This window comes from Protopterus annectens, chromosome 3.part1, assembly GCF_019279795.1.
Source record: "Protopterus annectens isolate FY-2018-M chromosome 3.part1, PAN1.0, whole genome shotgun sequence".
Classification (NCBI taxonomy): domain Eukaryota; kingdom Metazoa; phylum Chordata; order Ceratodontiformes; family Protopteridae; genus Protopterus; species Protopterus annectens.
The window spans coordinates 1,496,843,573-1,496,858,521 of NC_056732.1; the positions used below are offsets into that span (position 1 = coordinate 1,496,843,573).

General features: G+C 41.5%; 1 protein-coding gene across 1 annotated transcript in view; it reads right to left on the reverse strand.

Annotated features, from left to right (window-relative positions):
- The window catches only part of ACAA1 (acetyl-CoA acyltransferase 1), a 353,926-nt gene that overhangs the window by 173,252 nt on the left and 165,725 nt on the right, over positions 1-14,949 (reverse strand). Inside the window, exon 9 of the mRNA XM_044067562.1 lies at positions 2,617-2,796. Coding sequence (XP_043923497.1) covers positions 2,617-2,796 — 180 coding nt within the window. The remainder of the gene's footprint in view (positions 1-2,616; positions 2,797-14,949) is intronic.

A 14,949-nucleotide genomic window follows, 5' to 3' on the forward strand; every position in this document is an offset into this window, starting at 1 on the left:
TCTAACATTTGAAATTACTACTGTGTTACACTGCCATTTCTTTATCATTTCTCACATCTGTGCTATCATTTTGAATTTTTTTGTGGACAGTTTGTGTGTGGCTCTTCTCTCCAGATCTCATCTGAAATGGGCTCTGCTCATTCAGAGATCCTTGTCATACAATATAAATAAATAAATGTCATAAAAGATGAGCAAATGTGGCAAAACCAAGGAAGGAGTGAAAGAAAATTAAAACTGAAAAATTAAAAAGAAAATGAACTATAAAAGGTAATCTGAATGCAACTCTGTTTCCAATTATTTTAAAGGAAGGTAGAAAGAATGCCTGTGGATTTTTAACCTAATAAAGTTTTGAAATAGTAGCATTAGTTTACAAACTTTTAAAAAAGCTCTAAGCATTATTCTTATGCCATTTTTCATGGCTACTACTCCTTGTTTCTGGCCAGTCAGGACGATTTACCTGTCAAAGTCCTACTACTATGAGGGATGTACTAACTTCAAAATGAAAAGCCTTCTGAGGTGCATCCATGATATAAAGGAATACTGACTACAGCTTACACAACATAGCTTTTGGTACTGACCAACTCAAATTGATCTTCATGTGCTCCAGTGCATCAAGAAAACCCACCAAAAACAAGGCCCGTTTTACAGAAATAAAAAATTCCCGAGTCCCGACTCTCCCTTATCCATGCCTACCTTCTCCTTAGTCTCTTCTAGAGCTCATAAATCCTCACCAACCTGCAGTCCTCGCTCTTAACTAAACTAGAATCCACCTACAATAAAGCTGTTAGATTTGCTGGCAATAAAACCTCAAAATCTCACCACTGTCATTCAGTCAAGACCTTAAACTGGTCAGAATTCCCACACCAACTGCTTTTCTCTCAACTGCTGATCATCTATTCCATCCTCTACAAACCCTCTTTCTACCCTAATACCTCCTCACTTGCCTCCCTCTACACTCCTCCCAGTACCCTCAGAAACTCTGATCAAAATCTACTAGACGATTTCAAGTAAAAAAAGATCAATTGGACAAAATCTCTACAGTTACTCTCCTTCGCTCTCCTGGAACAAACTTCCCCCATCTACAAGAAATATAAACCATCCTCAAGAATTCAAAAATGCTCTTAAAAACTTTCTAGTAAACATCTGGACATGTCACTGTAATCATCCTCCTTGAACATCTTAACAATATCTTCATCCAGCCTACCTACCATCCCACTTTTTAAACCCTCACTTCTCCACCCTTACCTCTCTCATCCTTCCTCTCTAAACTTCATTACTCCTTACTTCTTCTTTTATATTTCCCCTTATGATTAATATCACCCCTGCCTACAACATCTGCATCCTCAGTCTCCTCATGGTATTTAGTTGTACTGAACCAGGTGACAAAGTGTTTTTATTATGCTCTGGACACTGCCTGTACAAATGAATTTGCATCTAAACTTACTATATGTTCTCCTGTTGTGCATATGAATGTATCCTGTAAAATAGTTCTGACAATCTACATTTAATATGCTCTGTGTATTCAATTGCACAAACTGATCATCTGTCTAACCTTGTGATGTAACGCTGTTTATTCTCATCAATGGACTATGTATTTGCTATACTTATTATTGTGTGAACATACTGTATAGGACTGTGGAGCTTTTCTCCACAGGCCTCTGCTGAAAAAGGGCACTAGCCCAGTCGGACTCTCCCGGTCAACATACGTCAAATAAATAAATAATTGAATGGGAAATGGAAAAGCCAGCTGGGAAAAGATGGGAGTAAGTGGGGAGAGGGGGCTGGGTAAGCATCGTCGCAGAAGTACCCTTCTAAGGAAACTACGGAAATGGACTTATGTGCACGGAGACTGAAAAAGAGGACCCATCAAGGAGTGTTTGTATTCCAAGTGACTACTGCAGGTATGACGGGATATGTACTCATTTGCAGCAGGCACTGCAGTGTATTTACCTGCCAAAAGGGAGATGGCTGCAGGCCTAGCATAAAAAATTACACGGGATGCACACAATACAAAAACTACCTTGACTTCCCTGCTTGGCCTGTGAAATGTGGGGACTTGGCCCATGCAATGTGAAGTTATAGGTTGGTACTAGGCTATAGGCCCTAGGGCCTACACAAGCTTAGCCATAACAATTCCCTATTTCTTCCCACACTACTTACTTCCCTGGACCCCAGTCTAGCAGGGTGACTGACGTGATCCTGGGGTGAATTTCCTTTCTCCCATCCAATCATCAAGGTTCCTTTTGAAGAGGGCCAAAGAGGTGCTCTGCTTGACATGTATGGCCAGTCTATTCCAGAGTCTGGGGAGTCTCTGAGTCAGGAACCTATCCCTCCAGCATGTTTTGTTTATTGTGATGACAATGTTTAGATCCCTGGAGCGTGTGGCTCAGGGATTGGGACTATGCCAAATCCCCACCTTCCCTGGGGCTGCACTGATCTGGAGACATACGACAGTTGTGGGTCAGAAGAAGAGGAGGTCATAGAAAGTGGCTGACGGTCAGAGTGCCATTGGTCCCCCCCACCAAAAAAAATACAAGATAAACACACAAGAACACTTATAAGCATATATAACCGTTAATTCTATTTCAGGTAATAAATGATATACTCTAACCTTACCTGCCTTCTCCAAAGCTGCAGGAATTGCATAGGCTGGACCTATACCCATGACATCAGGTGGAACTCCTACTACAGCAAAGGATCTTAGAACACCCATGACTGGGAGACCCAGTTCCACTGCTTTAGAACGTCTTGCTAGCAGGACTGCAGCAGCACCATCACTAACTTGGCTGGAATTACCTAAAATCACAGAACAGAAAAACTATTATCTGATGTCAGGATTGGTTACAATGCAGCTACAAACACAGTAATGCAGGATGTGTAGTCTATTTCAATTACAAGACAAGAAAGTCAATTGTTCACTACAGACTGTTGAGGAAGAAGCCGTTTTAGAAAGAACGCATGCTGGGATCTCATGAACATTTCATAATGATCAGGTGCACTCCTCATACCACATCTAACCATCATCTCTGTCTCATACAAAATACAGCCTTTCATGTAAATGCAAAGTCCTCTTCCCTTTACAACTGGTGAAATTCAGAACTAATACAATCTGCTAACAAGTTTTATACTACATTTCATTTTGTAACATATGACACAACGGCCATTTCAAATCCATATACAGTACAGAGATATTACCTGACTGAAAGGGACTGGGATTGCATCTAATATAGGTGTTTTTGTTTACTGTTTTTATACAGTTTCATGCATCCTAAATACTTCGGGGTCTTTCGGGTCCTGTACAGTCAGGTAAGCTCCAAACCAGACCTCCGTTTCCAATAATTTTATTCCCATTCCAATGGTAAAAATGACACTTGTGCCATTAACTGACATAGTCAGTAGGCATTGGGAGCCTGAACCATCTAAGGTCTCTGGATCAGTGAAGGGATTTTTAATTACTTAACATTCAACTGATATTTATACAAGTAATATTCTACCGTGGCCAGGTGCCTATGCCACCAAAACATCTCTTGGCATAAGTAATTTGCCTACTGGTGTAGCTGTACCGCTCACAGCTTTCTGGCTAGAAGACAGACGTTTGCTCTTTCCCTATGAAAAGGGAGAGAGTGGTAATCAGCAGATTCAACTGTCTGAGCCTGTCACCAGCAGGTCAGTTAGGGGAGAAATTCATGCATCATTGGGGCCAACCATAACACATACTAAGATTAAATCAGAACTGAAGTCTACTGGTAAATGGGAAGAACCCCATGACACACTCAAAACATAAGACAGTTTTAATGCTGCTATACCAAACTTCAAAGATCTGTTTTTCTAATAATCCTTAGCATACTTTCTGTAATATGACTTCAAGCAGCACACTATGGAACATTGTCATCACACAGAAAAGTTTTCCAGTTTGATTCCTAGATCTTCTGCGCAGAGTTTGCATGTCCTCTGTGTGTCCATGCAGGTCTTCTCTAGGTGTTCCAGTTCCTCCCACATTCCAAAGACAAGCTGTATGTGGATTCAAGACTTCTAAATTGTCTGTAGGTGTGTGTGTGTGTGTGTGTGTGTGCATGTGTGATGTGCAGGAACGGCCTAGCAATCTATTAAGTTTCCATCCTTGCCTAGTAAATTCCATGTACGGTGGTGGTTTTTCATGGGGTTGCTACAGGAGTTGGTTACAGAATACGACTTGGTCCCTAATACAAAGAAACAATCCACATGACCTAAAACATTTTCCACAACAAACAAAGCACAGCTTAACCAGAAACCAAGACAGTGTGCATGTATAAACTGACACAACTACTCAAAGTCATTCTAATAAAAAGTCGAAAATAAACAACAGTAGTATTGCCATACGTTTAGAAACAAGGAAAGTTCATATTTTTATTCAGTTTACAAGCTACATGGAACTACAGCCATATAAACTGCTACATTCTGCTACTTGCATTACTGTGTCCAGCTTCCTGTTCCACTTCATACACACATTCATTACTACCATACTAATACACTGCAAACACTATAATTAGATTTTTTTGGTAAAAGAACTTCCCTAGAACATGGTGCTAATTAAGCAAACAAAATAATGTGAACATTTACCATATGTGGTCCTTTCATACAGGGTATTCTGGAGAAGACCGTCTACCCCCTTAATGTTTGCTAGGTTCCCTTGGTGCAGAGATAAGTAATGAGCACTCCCCCAGAATCTTCATTTTTTTAGCCCTATATCAAGAAGGAGTAACACCAGCAAGAAAATACAATCAGTAACAATGTTACAAGAGTATACACTTAGAATGCCCAGTCCTGCTGGTTTGCTACCACAACACAACAGAGGGAGTGTTCCACACGAGTGAGGCACAGGTCAACATCTACCAATGAAGTGTTGAAGAATGACCTACCCCCCCCCAAAGACACACACACACAATGAAATGGCAATCCATTGCATTGACCATGACCTATTAGTCTTCTGGTGACAAAAAAGGGTGTAACTGGCCATCTATTTGGGCAGGATTTTCTTGATAAATGCCCCACATTCTCTCTGGCTACGGCAAAAGGAATGAACAGTTATCCATCTTTCTATGCTCAATAACCTTATGAAAGTTGAACTGTAACTGATAGTATGCGTCCAAAACATGAAAGACAGCTCCCATCTACTAAACTTGAAAGGTGGATGTCTTACCACACTCAAGAGTTTTTGTAAGTAAACAGGGATTCATTCTGAGAGAAACGTGGTTATTAAACGGTAAATGAGGTAAGGCTCTTTCATGTAAGTTTACTGTTCAAAAATCTGCCTAGTGGAGAGAATGTTTACTAGCAAAGATTTCTTGTGTGATACAAACTTCAGTTCTGGTAAGTCCGCTATCTTGAAAGGAAAACATGCTGCACATCAACCGTGAAAGGACAAGAATGCAGATGTGCTCTTCACAAGAGGATGAAAATGAGGAGACTCTTGGAAAAACAGGCTGACACCATACCCACCTCTAAAGCAGGAAACTCGTCTCAGACTTTCAATTACTCTTTCCAAAGCCAAGACGTCTTACAACTAATCAACTAATTATTTCAAAAATAATCATACCTACCTGGAACTCTCCTCCTTCCGATATTGGAAAGACAGTCACATTCAGTTATGCAAACAACTCAAAACTTTAAAGACTCAATCAGCAAGCACAATGTACTTGCTTAATTTATAGCACCATTCAAATTTCCCCCTTGTTTTAACAATGCAACTAAGGTGCACTACTTGCGAACTTCTAAAGCTGTAAATCTCTCATAACACACAATACTGGACAGATATGTCACTACTTTATGTATTCTTGTTTTAATCGTTTGTTACACTTTACATTTCACTTTTCCACTTTATGTATGTATCTTTGGCTACGGGCACTGGTTGTGATTAAAAAGGGTCTTTCTGACCAGCCCTCCTAACCAGTTAATAAACGTATGTATGTATCAACGGGCACTGGTTGCGACTAAAAAGGGTCTTTCTGACCAGCCCTCCTAACCAGTTAAACTATAAAATACAAAAGAACTGCTTAACAAGTCTGGGTTGGACGAAAATTTTGCTCCACCATTTCCTGCTATGTCCAAAAGGTCTAAGCATGTAGCTTAACTGTGGAATAGCGGAGACCTAGGTCAAAAAATAAGTTGAGGCAGCCAAACAACTCTCAAGATCCAGAATCAATTTTAACTTCATGTTTACTCAAGTGTTTAAACCCAAGTACACTGCATAAATTTAAGTGAAGTACAAGAAAATAAATTACAAGTAAAACCATATGTTATTACAGACTGGGGATATTATTTCAGGCATTGTGCGAGAAGAATAATTCAGTCAGTAGCAGTAAAACAAAAACAAAATAAAAAATATCAACTGACAGTTGCCCAAACACTGTTAGCTGTAGAGAATCAGTCAACTGCAGGATGACTGCAGATGAAACCATATTCAGATAATCAGTATACTTTTGTGGATTCATTTTATTACTACAAGTCCAAGGAAATAATGACTCAGTGGAATCACAGTGCAACTGCTGTTAAGACTCGCACAGGACTAACACACAACAATCATAGCTCTCAACATGGAACAATTTCAAGTCATCACTGCTCAGCTGTTTTACAGGCAGAAATTCAAAAAAAAACACTCAAAATGGCTAACAAGTAAGCAGCAGCTTATATACAAATTCCTCTAACAAATGGCAAACAATCAGAGGTTTCAAGGCATCCAACACCTGAACACTTGCCACATTTCCAAACAGCAAAAACTCCTATAACAAACAGAAAATAGCATGGAGCAGCATCAGTGATGGCAAAAACAAACCCCAGTGTTCCAGTGTACAATAAACACCGGACTGCACTAAGCTTTGAAACTTGTGAACCAGGTTGAGGCAATACTGCACCAACATTGTAATTAAGAACAGTAGCATTTGACCTTAATGCCAATTAATAGGGTCACTAACTCCACAGCAAAACAGTTTCACAAAAACGAACTAAAAGCAGTCCCATTAAACAGGCAAAATTAGACCTAGATACTCGGACAGCAGCAGTAACAAAAAAATAGTGACGACGCTACAGTTTGTCCACTGCCCAGTACATCAGGAGCAAGGCAGGAGACTGGAGGGGAGGAAAACATTTCTCACCTTGAACTGATTAACTCTGCTCTTGGCACTAGAGTCAACTTTGCAAATGAAGTCCTGGAAGTTACCAAGGCATCCACAATCTCTCTCCGGAGTCCATGGCACTTTGACCAGAACTGTTTTGGGAAAAGACCGGCATCTGAAGGGCCTGGAAGCACTTTCCCCTCGGGTCACCAGACGGTCAAAGGAGGTAGCCACAGCCTCTGTACATATAACTTTCACATCTGGTTAGAGATTACGGGAACATAGGAACACACTAGACAACAAATACCTTTAAGCAGACACACAAAGTTCTTGCACCCTTTACAAGCACTTAATAGTGCTCACCTCCCAAATCAAGCACTGATGCACATAACACTGGTGTAAACTTGTGTCTATCCATCCAATCATCAAGCCCAGCCTTAAAGGCACACAAAATAGTAATTAGTTTGACCTGCAGTAGCAAATTATTCGATAGGCTGGGAATACTTTGAGTTAGGAACCCATCTACCCAGAGAGTCTTGTTTATTTGTGTAAATTTAGGTCCGTACAAAGTATGTTTGTAGAGTCACTGGTTTTGCAAAGAAACAGGAAGTAAAACAGGATGGGGTTTTCGTGCCTCAAAAAGTGAGACACAGGTCACCTCAGAGCAACCAAGAGGCTACTGTCTACAAAGACGGTTATGCTAATCTACTGAAATAGTTGAAGGGTTTTAGGATTCTTAACATTTTGATGAAAAAAGTATTGGGGCCTTTCCAGTTGAGCAATATGTTTGGATTTTTAAACACCAAAAGAGGCACTGTATTCAATGATGGGTCTGATAAAGCATGCATAAAGATATTTCCTCATAAATTAACCGTGTCAGAAGGACTTCCTGACTACAGATGAAACATGATGATCAAATGTAAGAGTTGTCCACGTAATTACTCAGATCTCTAACAACTGCATCTGTTTGAATAGGTGTACCACTTACTACACATGAGGAAGGAGTAGCTTTTTTGCTGAACGGTGCTGCGCTGCACTTTTTAGCAGTTAGCTTCAGAACATTAAAGGTACTCTAGGTATGTGCATATTCTGGGCCTTGCTGGAGTAGTTTAGCATCAGCAGATGAGTGGATAACACTGTCCAGTTTGCAGTGTTAAGTAAACTAGGTCTGCCACACTTCAGGGATGTTGGCACTGATGTCTGCAAAATAAATGCCAGAGGAGAGGGCCTGGCACTGATCCCTATGGTACCCCACTAGTCACAATTTAATATTCAAAAAGGCTACCAGTAACTTTCACTAGGTTGGATATGTTGGATAGCACTAGGTTGGATCTGTTGGATAGACTATCTGTAATCCAGTGGTTGGTGTAGGGGTTTACATTAAGTTTGAATATTTTTTTAATAATACCACAAAGGGGGATAGTAGCAAAAGCACTGTCGGTGTCAAGATAAGAAGCTTGTACACAATGACCACTGTCCACAGCCTCTGTAACCTTTTCAATGAAGTTTCCTAGGTTCAGGAGACAGAATCTGCCTTTCACAAAACCAAACTGAGTGGGGTCTAGATCCATTAAAGTTGCCTATGTCTGCATAAATAAATTCCAATGATATGTTACATGGTTTGCATATAAGGCCAGTATGGCTGATAGACCTATAATTACCAAGATCTGTGGGGGGGGCACCCTTATGTAGGAGAGTCACAGTAGCTATTCTCCAAGCATCAGGCACAAACCCTGTAGATATAGGCTGAGGCTGAACAGTTTAAGCAGAGGTTAAGATGCTGCATACTTGGTACTGATGGGAATGCATTCTGGTTTGTTATCTGGTTCCATAAAAATGTTATTCTTAGCCACTGACAGGGATTCTAGAACTTATTCCAAGGTGATTTCAGGGGAATCAAAATTTTAACGTATAATGGGTGCAAAGATGTAGGTTGGTGGGGTAAAGTTAGCACAAAATGTGTATGACAATATACACTGGAACACTGGGGTTTGCTTTTGCCATCACTGATGCTGCTCCATGCTATTTTCGGTTTGTTATAGGAGTTTTTGGCGTTTGGAAATGTGGCAAGTGTTCAGGTGTTGGATGCCTTGAAACCTCTGATTGTTTGCCATTTGTTAGAGGAATTTGTATACAAGCTGCTGCTTACTTGTTAGCCATTTTGACTTTTTTTTTTTTTAATTTACGGCTGTGAAACAACTGAGCAGTGATGACTTGGGACTGGAATGTGTGATACTACTCTGGATGAGACCACTGCTCATCCATAATATGGAACATTCACTTCCATCGATAAACAGAATACACTCATGGCACTCCCCCATCTTGTAGTAAAGCAAAGTACTAAAAGAAAAATGCACTTTCTCTAACTGCAATCAGGTCAACTTTCAAAGGGCCTCACATAAGAAAGACTGAATACTTTTCTTACTGTAGCCCAGGACATGACTAGTTTTGTAAATTCATATGTCTGACAGGCAAACAACTTAACTTTTACCTTCCTTCACAGTTAAAGGACAATGAAAAAAATAAAGGCCCCAAATTAGAGTTCCTTTTTAAATGACAGTTCTGCTAACTCGGACATTCTCAAAATAATTTCCATTTTTAGAGGGATGGAGTAAAAGTCAGAGAAAAAATTAGGGCCACCCTCCAAAATTTGGACAACACAAAGGTATGCTACCATGATGCCTGACTCTTCTGGATGAAGACTACCATTACGAAAATATCATGCAATGCAGCTCACATGCACGCTCACAACAGCTCCCTTCCTGTAAGTTAGGGAAGTGTGCTCTCTTGGTTGGTCAGGCGCCACGGCATTGCCTGGATATGTCAGCTCACTAGAAGAGCGATATATCTCATCAGGGCTTCTATAGCCTGTAAAGCTAACAGGGACACATTTAGCGTGATAAAGTTGATACAGTGAAGTTTCTCCTTTTCAAGCCAATTCCACTAACTACGGACCTTGAATGACTGAAATTAGACTTCTCACTTCATCTCACTGAATTGAATCTGATGATACACTTTATCAGCATCAGGGAAAGAAATGTGTCTCTATCATGCTGTCTATGAAGCTAGATTACTAGGTACTTGGACCCCATCTGAAGACAGAAAGAAATCTACCAGACAATGTGAGGATGCTTCTTCAGGCTTCGTCTTCTCAATACTGATCTGTCCTAAATCGATAATGATGTACGACCTCAACATCTGGGTGAACGAGGAGTCAGTAGCTCTTATAAATGAATTTGTCTGTATTCTAAATGGGTTCTTATTAGTTCAAGGAGTTTTTGGTGTGGCATCTTGGAAATATGGCAAGTGTTCAGGTGTCGGATGCCTTGAAACCTCTGATTGTCATTTGTCAGAGGAATTTATATATAAGCTGCTAGTTACTTGTTAGCCATTTCAACTGTTTTTGCTTTTAATTTATGGCTGTAAAACAGCTGAGCAGTGATGACTTGGGATTGGAATATGTGATATTACTCTGGATGAGATCACTGCTCAGAGGATTTGTGCCTTACACTTGAAAAAAAGCGGTCTTAATTCCCCCTCATAAGGGTGGCCCCACCACTGATCTTCAAATGCATCATTAACTTATAAACAAAGAAACTGGCAGCCTAAAAATCACTTGAGCCAAACTAGTTTGGGTTTGTGAAAGAAAAAGCCTGCCTACTCAGTCTTGTGGACTTCTTTGAAAATTTTGTTAAGGCCTTGGGTAAGTACAAAATAGTAGAACTAGATTACCTCAATCCAGCGAAGGCCTCTGACACAAGCTCACACACTGGCATCATAGATAAATTAATCCAGCTAAATGCAGATGAGTATATTACCTTCTGATAGCAAACTGGCTCAGAGACAAAACCCATCAAAATAATACTGGTGACATCCTCTTCACCAAGATGCTTATAACCAGTGGGGTTCTTCAGGGCTCTGTAGTTGGACTGCTTCTACTTGGTATCTAACTCTCTAATGTTCAAACTGATGTCAGAACTCTGGTTGACCAAGTCTATAGATGACTGCAAACTTTTAGCTATCAACAATAATCCAGCAGACTCTAGGATCCTACAAGAGGGACTATCACATACAAACACATGGTACCAAGACCAAGTTCTAAAGCTACATGCTAAAAAGTGCAGTACTGTGTTTTTTCATAAATATTGGCACCCTTGTACCTAGCACACAGAAGACAACTTCCTCAAAATCAATACAATTATCAGGAACCTGACACCTTCAAAGACAATAACCTCTCCTTCAAACACCACGTCTTTAAGATTACTAAACGTTTATCATCCAGACCAAGTAACATTATCCTTCTGCTCTGTACCTCCCTTATCAGGCCTATAGTTGAATATACAGTGACCTCTTCAGAATGTATCTCACCAAATATATGATCCACATGGAAATACCACAGCACTTGTTTACTCAGAAAGCCAATGGCTCACACTGTGTGCCTTATGTAGAAGACCTTAAGGTTCTGTCCCTATTCTCATTCTCATACAGATTCATGTACTTATAGGTTCATAGGTTCATACTAGGCTATCTGCCCAAGGGCATTTATAAGCCTAGCCCATAGTTATTTGGCTTTCGCCACCCCTTTAGTTTGAATAAAACTATGCCTATTATTTTGCTGTGCCTCTGTCAAGCAGTGACACTGAAGTAATCCCTGGGGTATATCTGCGATCCCCCATCCATTGGTCAAGATTCCTCTTGAACAAAGCCAGCGAGGTGCTCTGCCTCACATGTACCGGGATTTTGTTCCACAGCATAGGGAGTCTCTGGGTGATGAATCTGTCCCTCCAGCACGTTCTATTAATAACCGTGTCAAGGTTTAAGTCTCCGCCCTTGTGGTTCTGAGGGATCTAGATTTTTGAGGTGAAGCATATTCATCAAATCAGGGTTTGACATGGCCTTATATGTCAGGCACAGGTCACCTCTGAGCAAGCGGTATGAGACTGAATAGAGCTGGAGTTCTTTCAGTCGGGCAGCATAAGACATATTTTTGAGACCCTTTATCCTTTTGGTGAGGAACTTTTGGGGCCTTTCCAGCTGCTGCAGGTGTCGGGTCAGATACATTCCGAATGGGGCATTGTACTCAATCATAGGTCTAATGAGTGATGAGTACAGGGGGACAATGACCTCCCTTGATCTAGATGTGAATCCCTTTAAGATCAGGTGGGCAATGTAGAAGGTTTTCCTAACCACTTTAGCAACATGAGTGTCAAACGAAAGGCTACTGTCAACCTGGGTCCCCAGATCCCTGATGACTTCTTCTGTGCTCAGTGGATTGCCACCTATATGGTAGCTAGGGGTTACCTTGTTTTTCCCGAAGGGTATGACTATGCATTTCTTGGCATTTAACTTTAGGCCATGGCTCTGGCACCAGTTATCCGTTTCTGTGAGGCTCTTCTGAAGGATATCTGTGTCAGATGTGTTTTCGACTATGGCACCCAGTTTGCAGTCATCTGCAAACTTAGTCAGCCATAACCCTCCTGTGTTTGCTTGTACTTCAGAAAAGTAGATGCCGAACAAGAGTGGGCCCAGGACTGAGCCCTGTGGGACACCACTTGTGACGGGCTTTGAGTCTGACATGGCTCCAGCAACTCTGACCCTGTGGGTTCTGTCACTTAGCCAGTTTGCAGCCCATCTTGTGATGTATGGGTTTACATTCAAGCTGATGAGTTTTTCGATGATACCTGAGTGGGGTATTGTGTCGAAGGCCTTTGCCAGGTCAAGGTAGGCTGTATGGACTGCCTTTCCCTCATCAATGGCCTTGGTGACTGTCTCGAAAAAGTCAACCAAGTTTAAAAGGCATGATCTGCCTTTGACAAAGCCAAACTGGGTTGGATCCAAAGTCTGCAAGTTCCCTATGTCTTTATTTATGAGTTCCATTATGATCCTCTCCATGGCTTTGCAGATAAGGCTTGTCAAGCTAATGGGACGGTAATTTCCAGGGTCGGTGGAGGCACCGCCCTTGTGAAGTGGGACCACAGTCGCCGTGCGCCACTCCTTGGGTACGTATCCTGAGGTGAGGCTAAGATTAAACAGCTGTCCTAACTGCGGGTTTAATTCCTCATTGAGTTCATGGAGCACACAGCCGGGGACACCATCCGGTCCCATGGATGCTGTGTTTTTTGCTTTGGAGAGAGCAGTTCTCACCTGGGCGTTGGAGATGTTTGGGGGGCTACAATCCTCTGGTATAGATCTCTCCTTTTGGGGGGGAGAAGTTTGCACTGAACCTGTCAGCCAGTATGTTGGCAATGTGTGTAGGTTCAGTAATCTTCACATCATTTTGAACTAATTCTGAGCATATCTGGGAGTTTCCTCCTAGGTTTCTAACATAGCTAAAGAAGGCCTTATGATTGTCTTTTGAGTCCTTGGCGATTTTTCTCTCAAAATTTGCCTTGGATGATTTTATGAGAGCTCCTAGTTTTTTACTTATAATGATCAAAGGTGTCTTACCTTTCAAGGATTTTGCTCTATCTTGTAGTAGCTTCCTCCTTTTGTTGTAGAGCTTGTTTATGGCTGGGGTCCACCAGACTGGACGCTTGCCTTTGGTACAAAGAGTCTTAGTTTTGTTTGGGATTGCCTGATCCATGCAGTCCTGTAGGTGCTGGTAGAAGGCATTTGTAAGTGATTCAGCGGTTTGAGTAATGTTTACCACTGGCTCAGGGGCTTTAAAGGAGACCACACTAGTTTTTAGAAGTGTGAAGTCGGCTTTTGAGAAGTTTTTCACGTGGTCTTTTTTATTTCAGGTGGGGGCGGGATGAGGACCTCTAGCGAGATTAGTTTATGATCTGATCTCACCAGTGAGGGGTATACTTCCGGTGTTGAACATTGTGATCCCATGTTCGTGATGATGAGATCAAGTATGTTTTCTCCTCTTGTGGGGATGGTGACTAGTTGTTCCATGGCATTTGAGTTTATGAACTCCAGGAACCTTTGGGCTAGAGTGTTTGGGCTTGAGTAGTGTTCCCAGTCTATATTAGGGTAGTTGAAGTCACCTAGTATGATGGTGTTTGGAGATACATTTATCCCTCCATTGTTTTCAGGAAGGCCATGTGAGGTTCCTGAGTTTGAGAGGGTGGCCTGTAACATGCTACAAATTGCAGAGCAGTCTTGCCTATGGTTAATTGCACCTGGATGGTCTCCGATGCATCGTGCGTTGCCACCAACCTTGAGGTGTGGGTGTCCTTTATGAATATGGACACCCCTCCTTTCTTGGTGTTGTCCGGATTTTGGGTCCGGAACGCATGATATGAGGTGAAACCTGCTAGTGCTGGGGTGCTCTCAGGAGCCTTGAACCAGGTTTCTGTCACAGCACAGACATCGATGTTCTCCATACTGAGAAGGGCCTCGAGTGCGTGCATCTTGAGATTGAGACTTCTGGCATTGAGCAGCATTACCTTTAGTTTTTTTACTTTTTTGTGTTCTACGGTGGTAGGTTTAGAATTTGAGCCTTGCCTAAAAAAGGCACTATGGGGGTGGCAAGAGCCTTTGCCAATATCCGGAAGCCTAGGGGTGACAGGTGCAAGCCGTCCCTTGCGAAGCAGCGTGGCTTGTCCAGCATGTCATCCTCCGTCTTAGTTTACAAGGCCTCAGCTGACATTGTTCTGTGTAGTGTGTTACATATTTACAAAAAATGGAACACCAAAAACACCTGTACAGAGACCTAAATGTCCACTACAGAAAAAAAAACTGTTAGAGGAATAGATAGCTCTACCAAATAATTCTCCTCATTTGGAACAGACTTCCCATTTATATTAAACAAAGTAGCTCTTTACCCCTCTTTAAATACTACCTTAGTGAGTGGATGGGAAATCACAAATACACCCCAGGGATGCCCCCCAAACCCTTATAGAAAGGGGTAAAG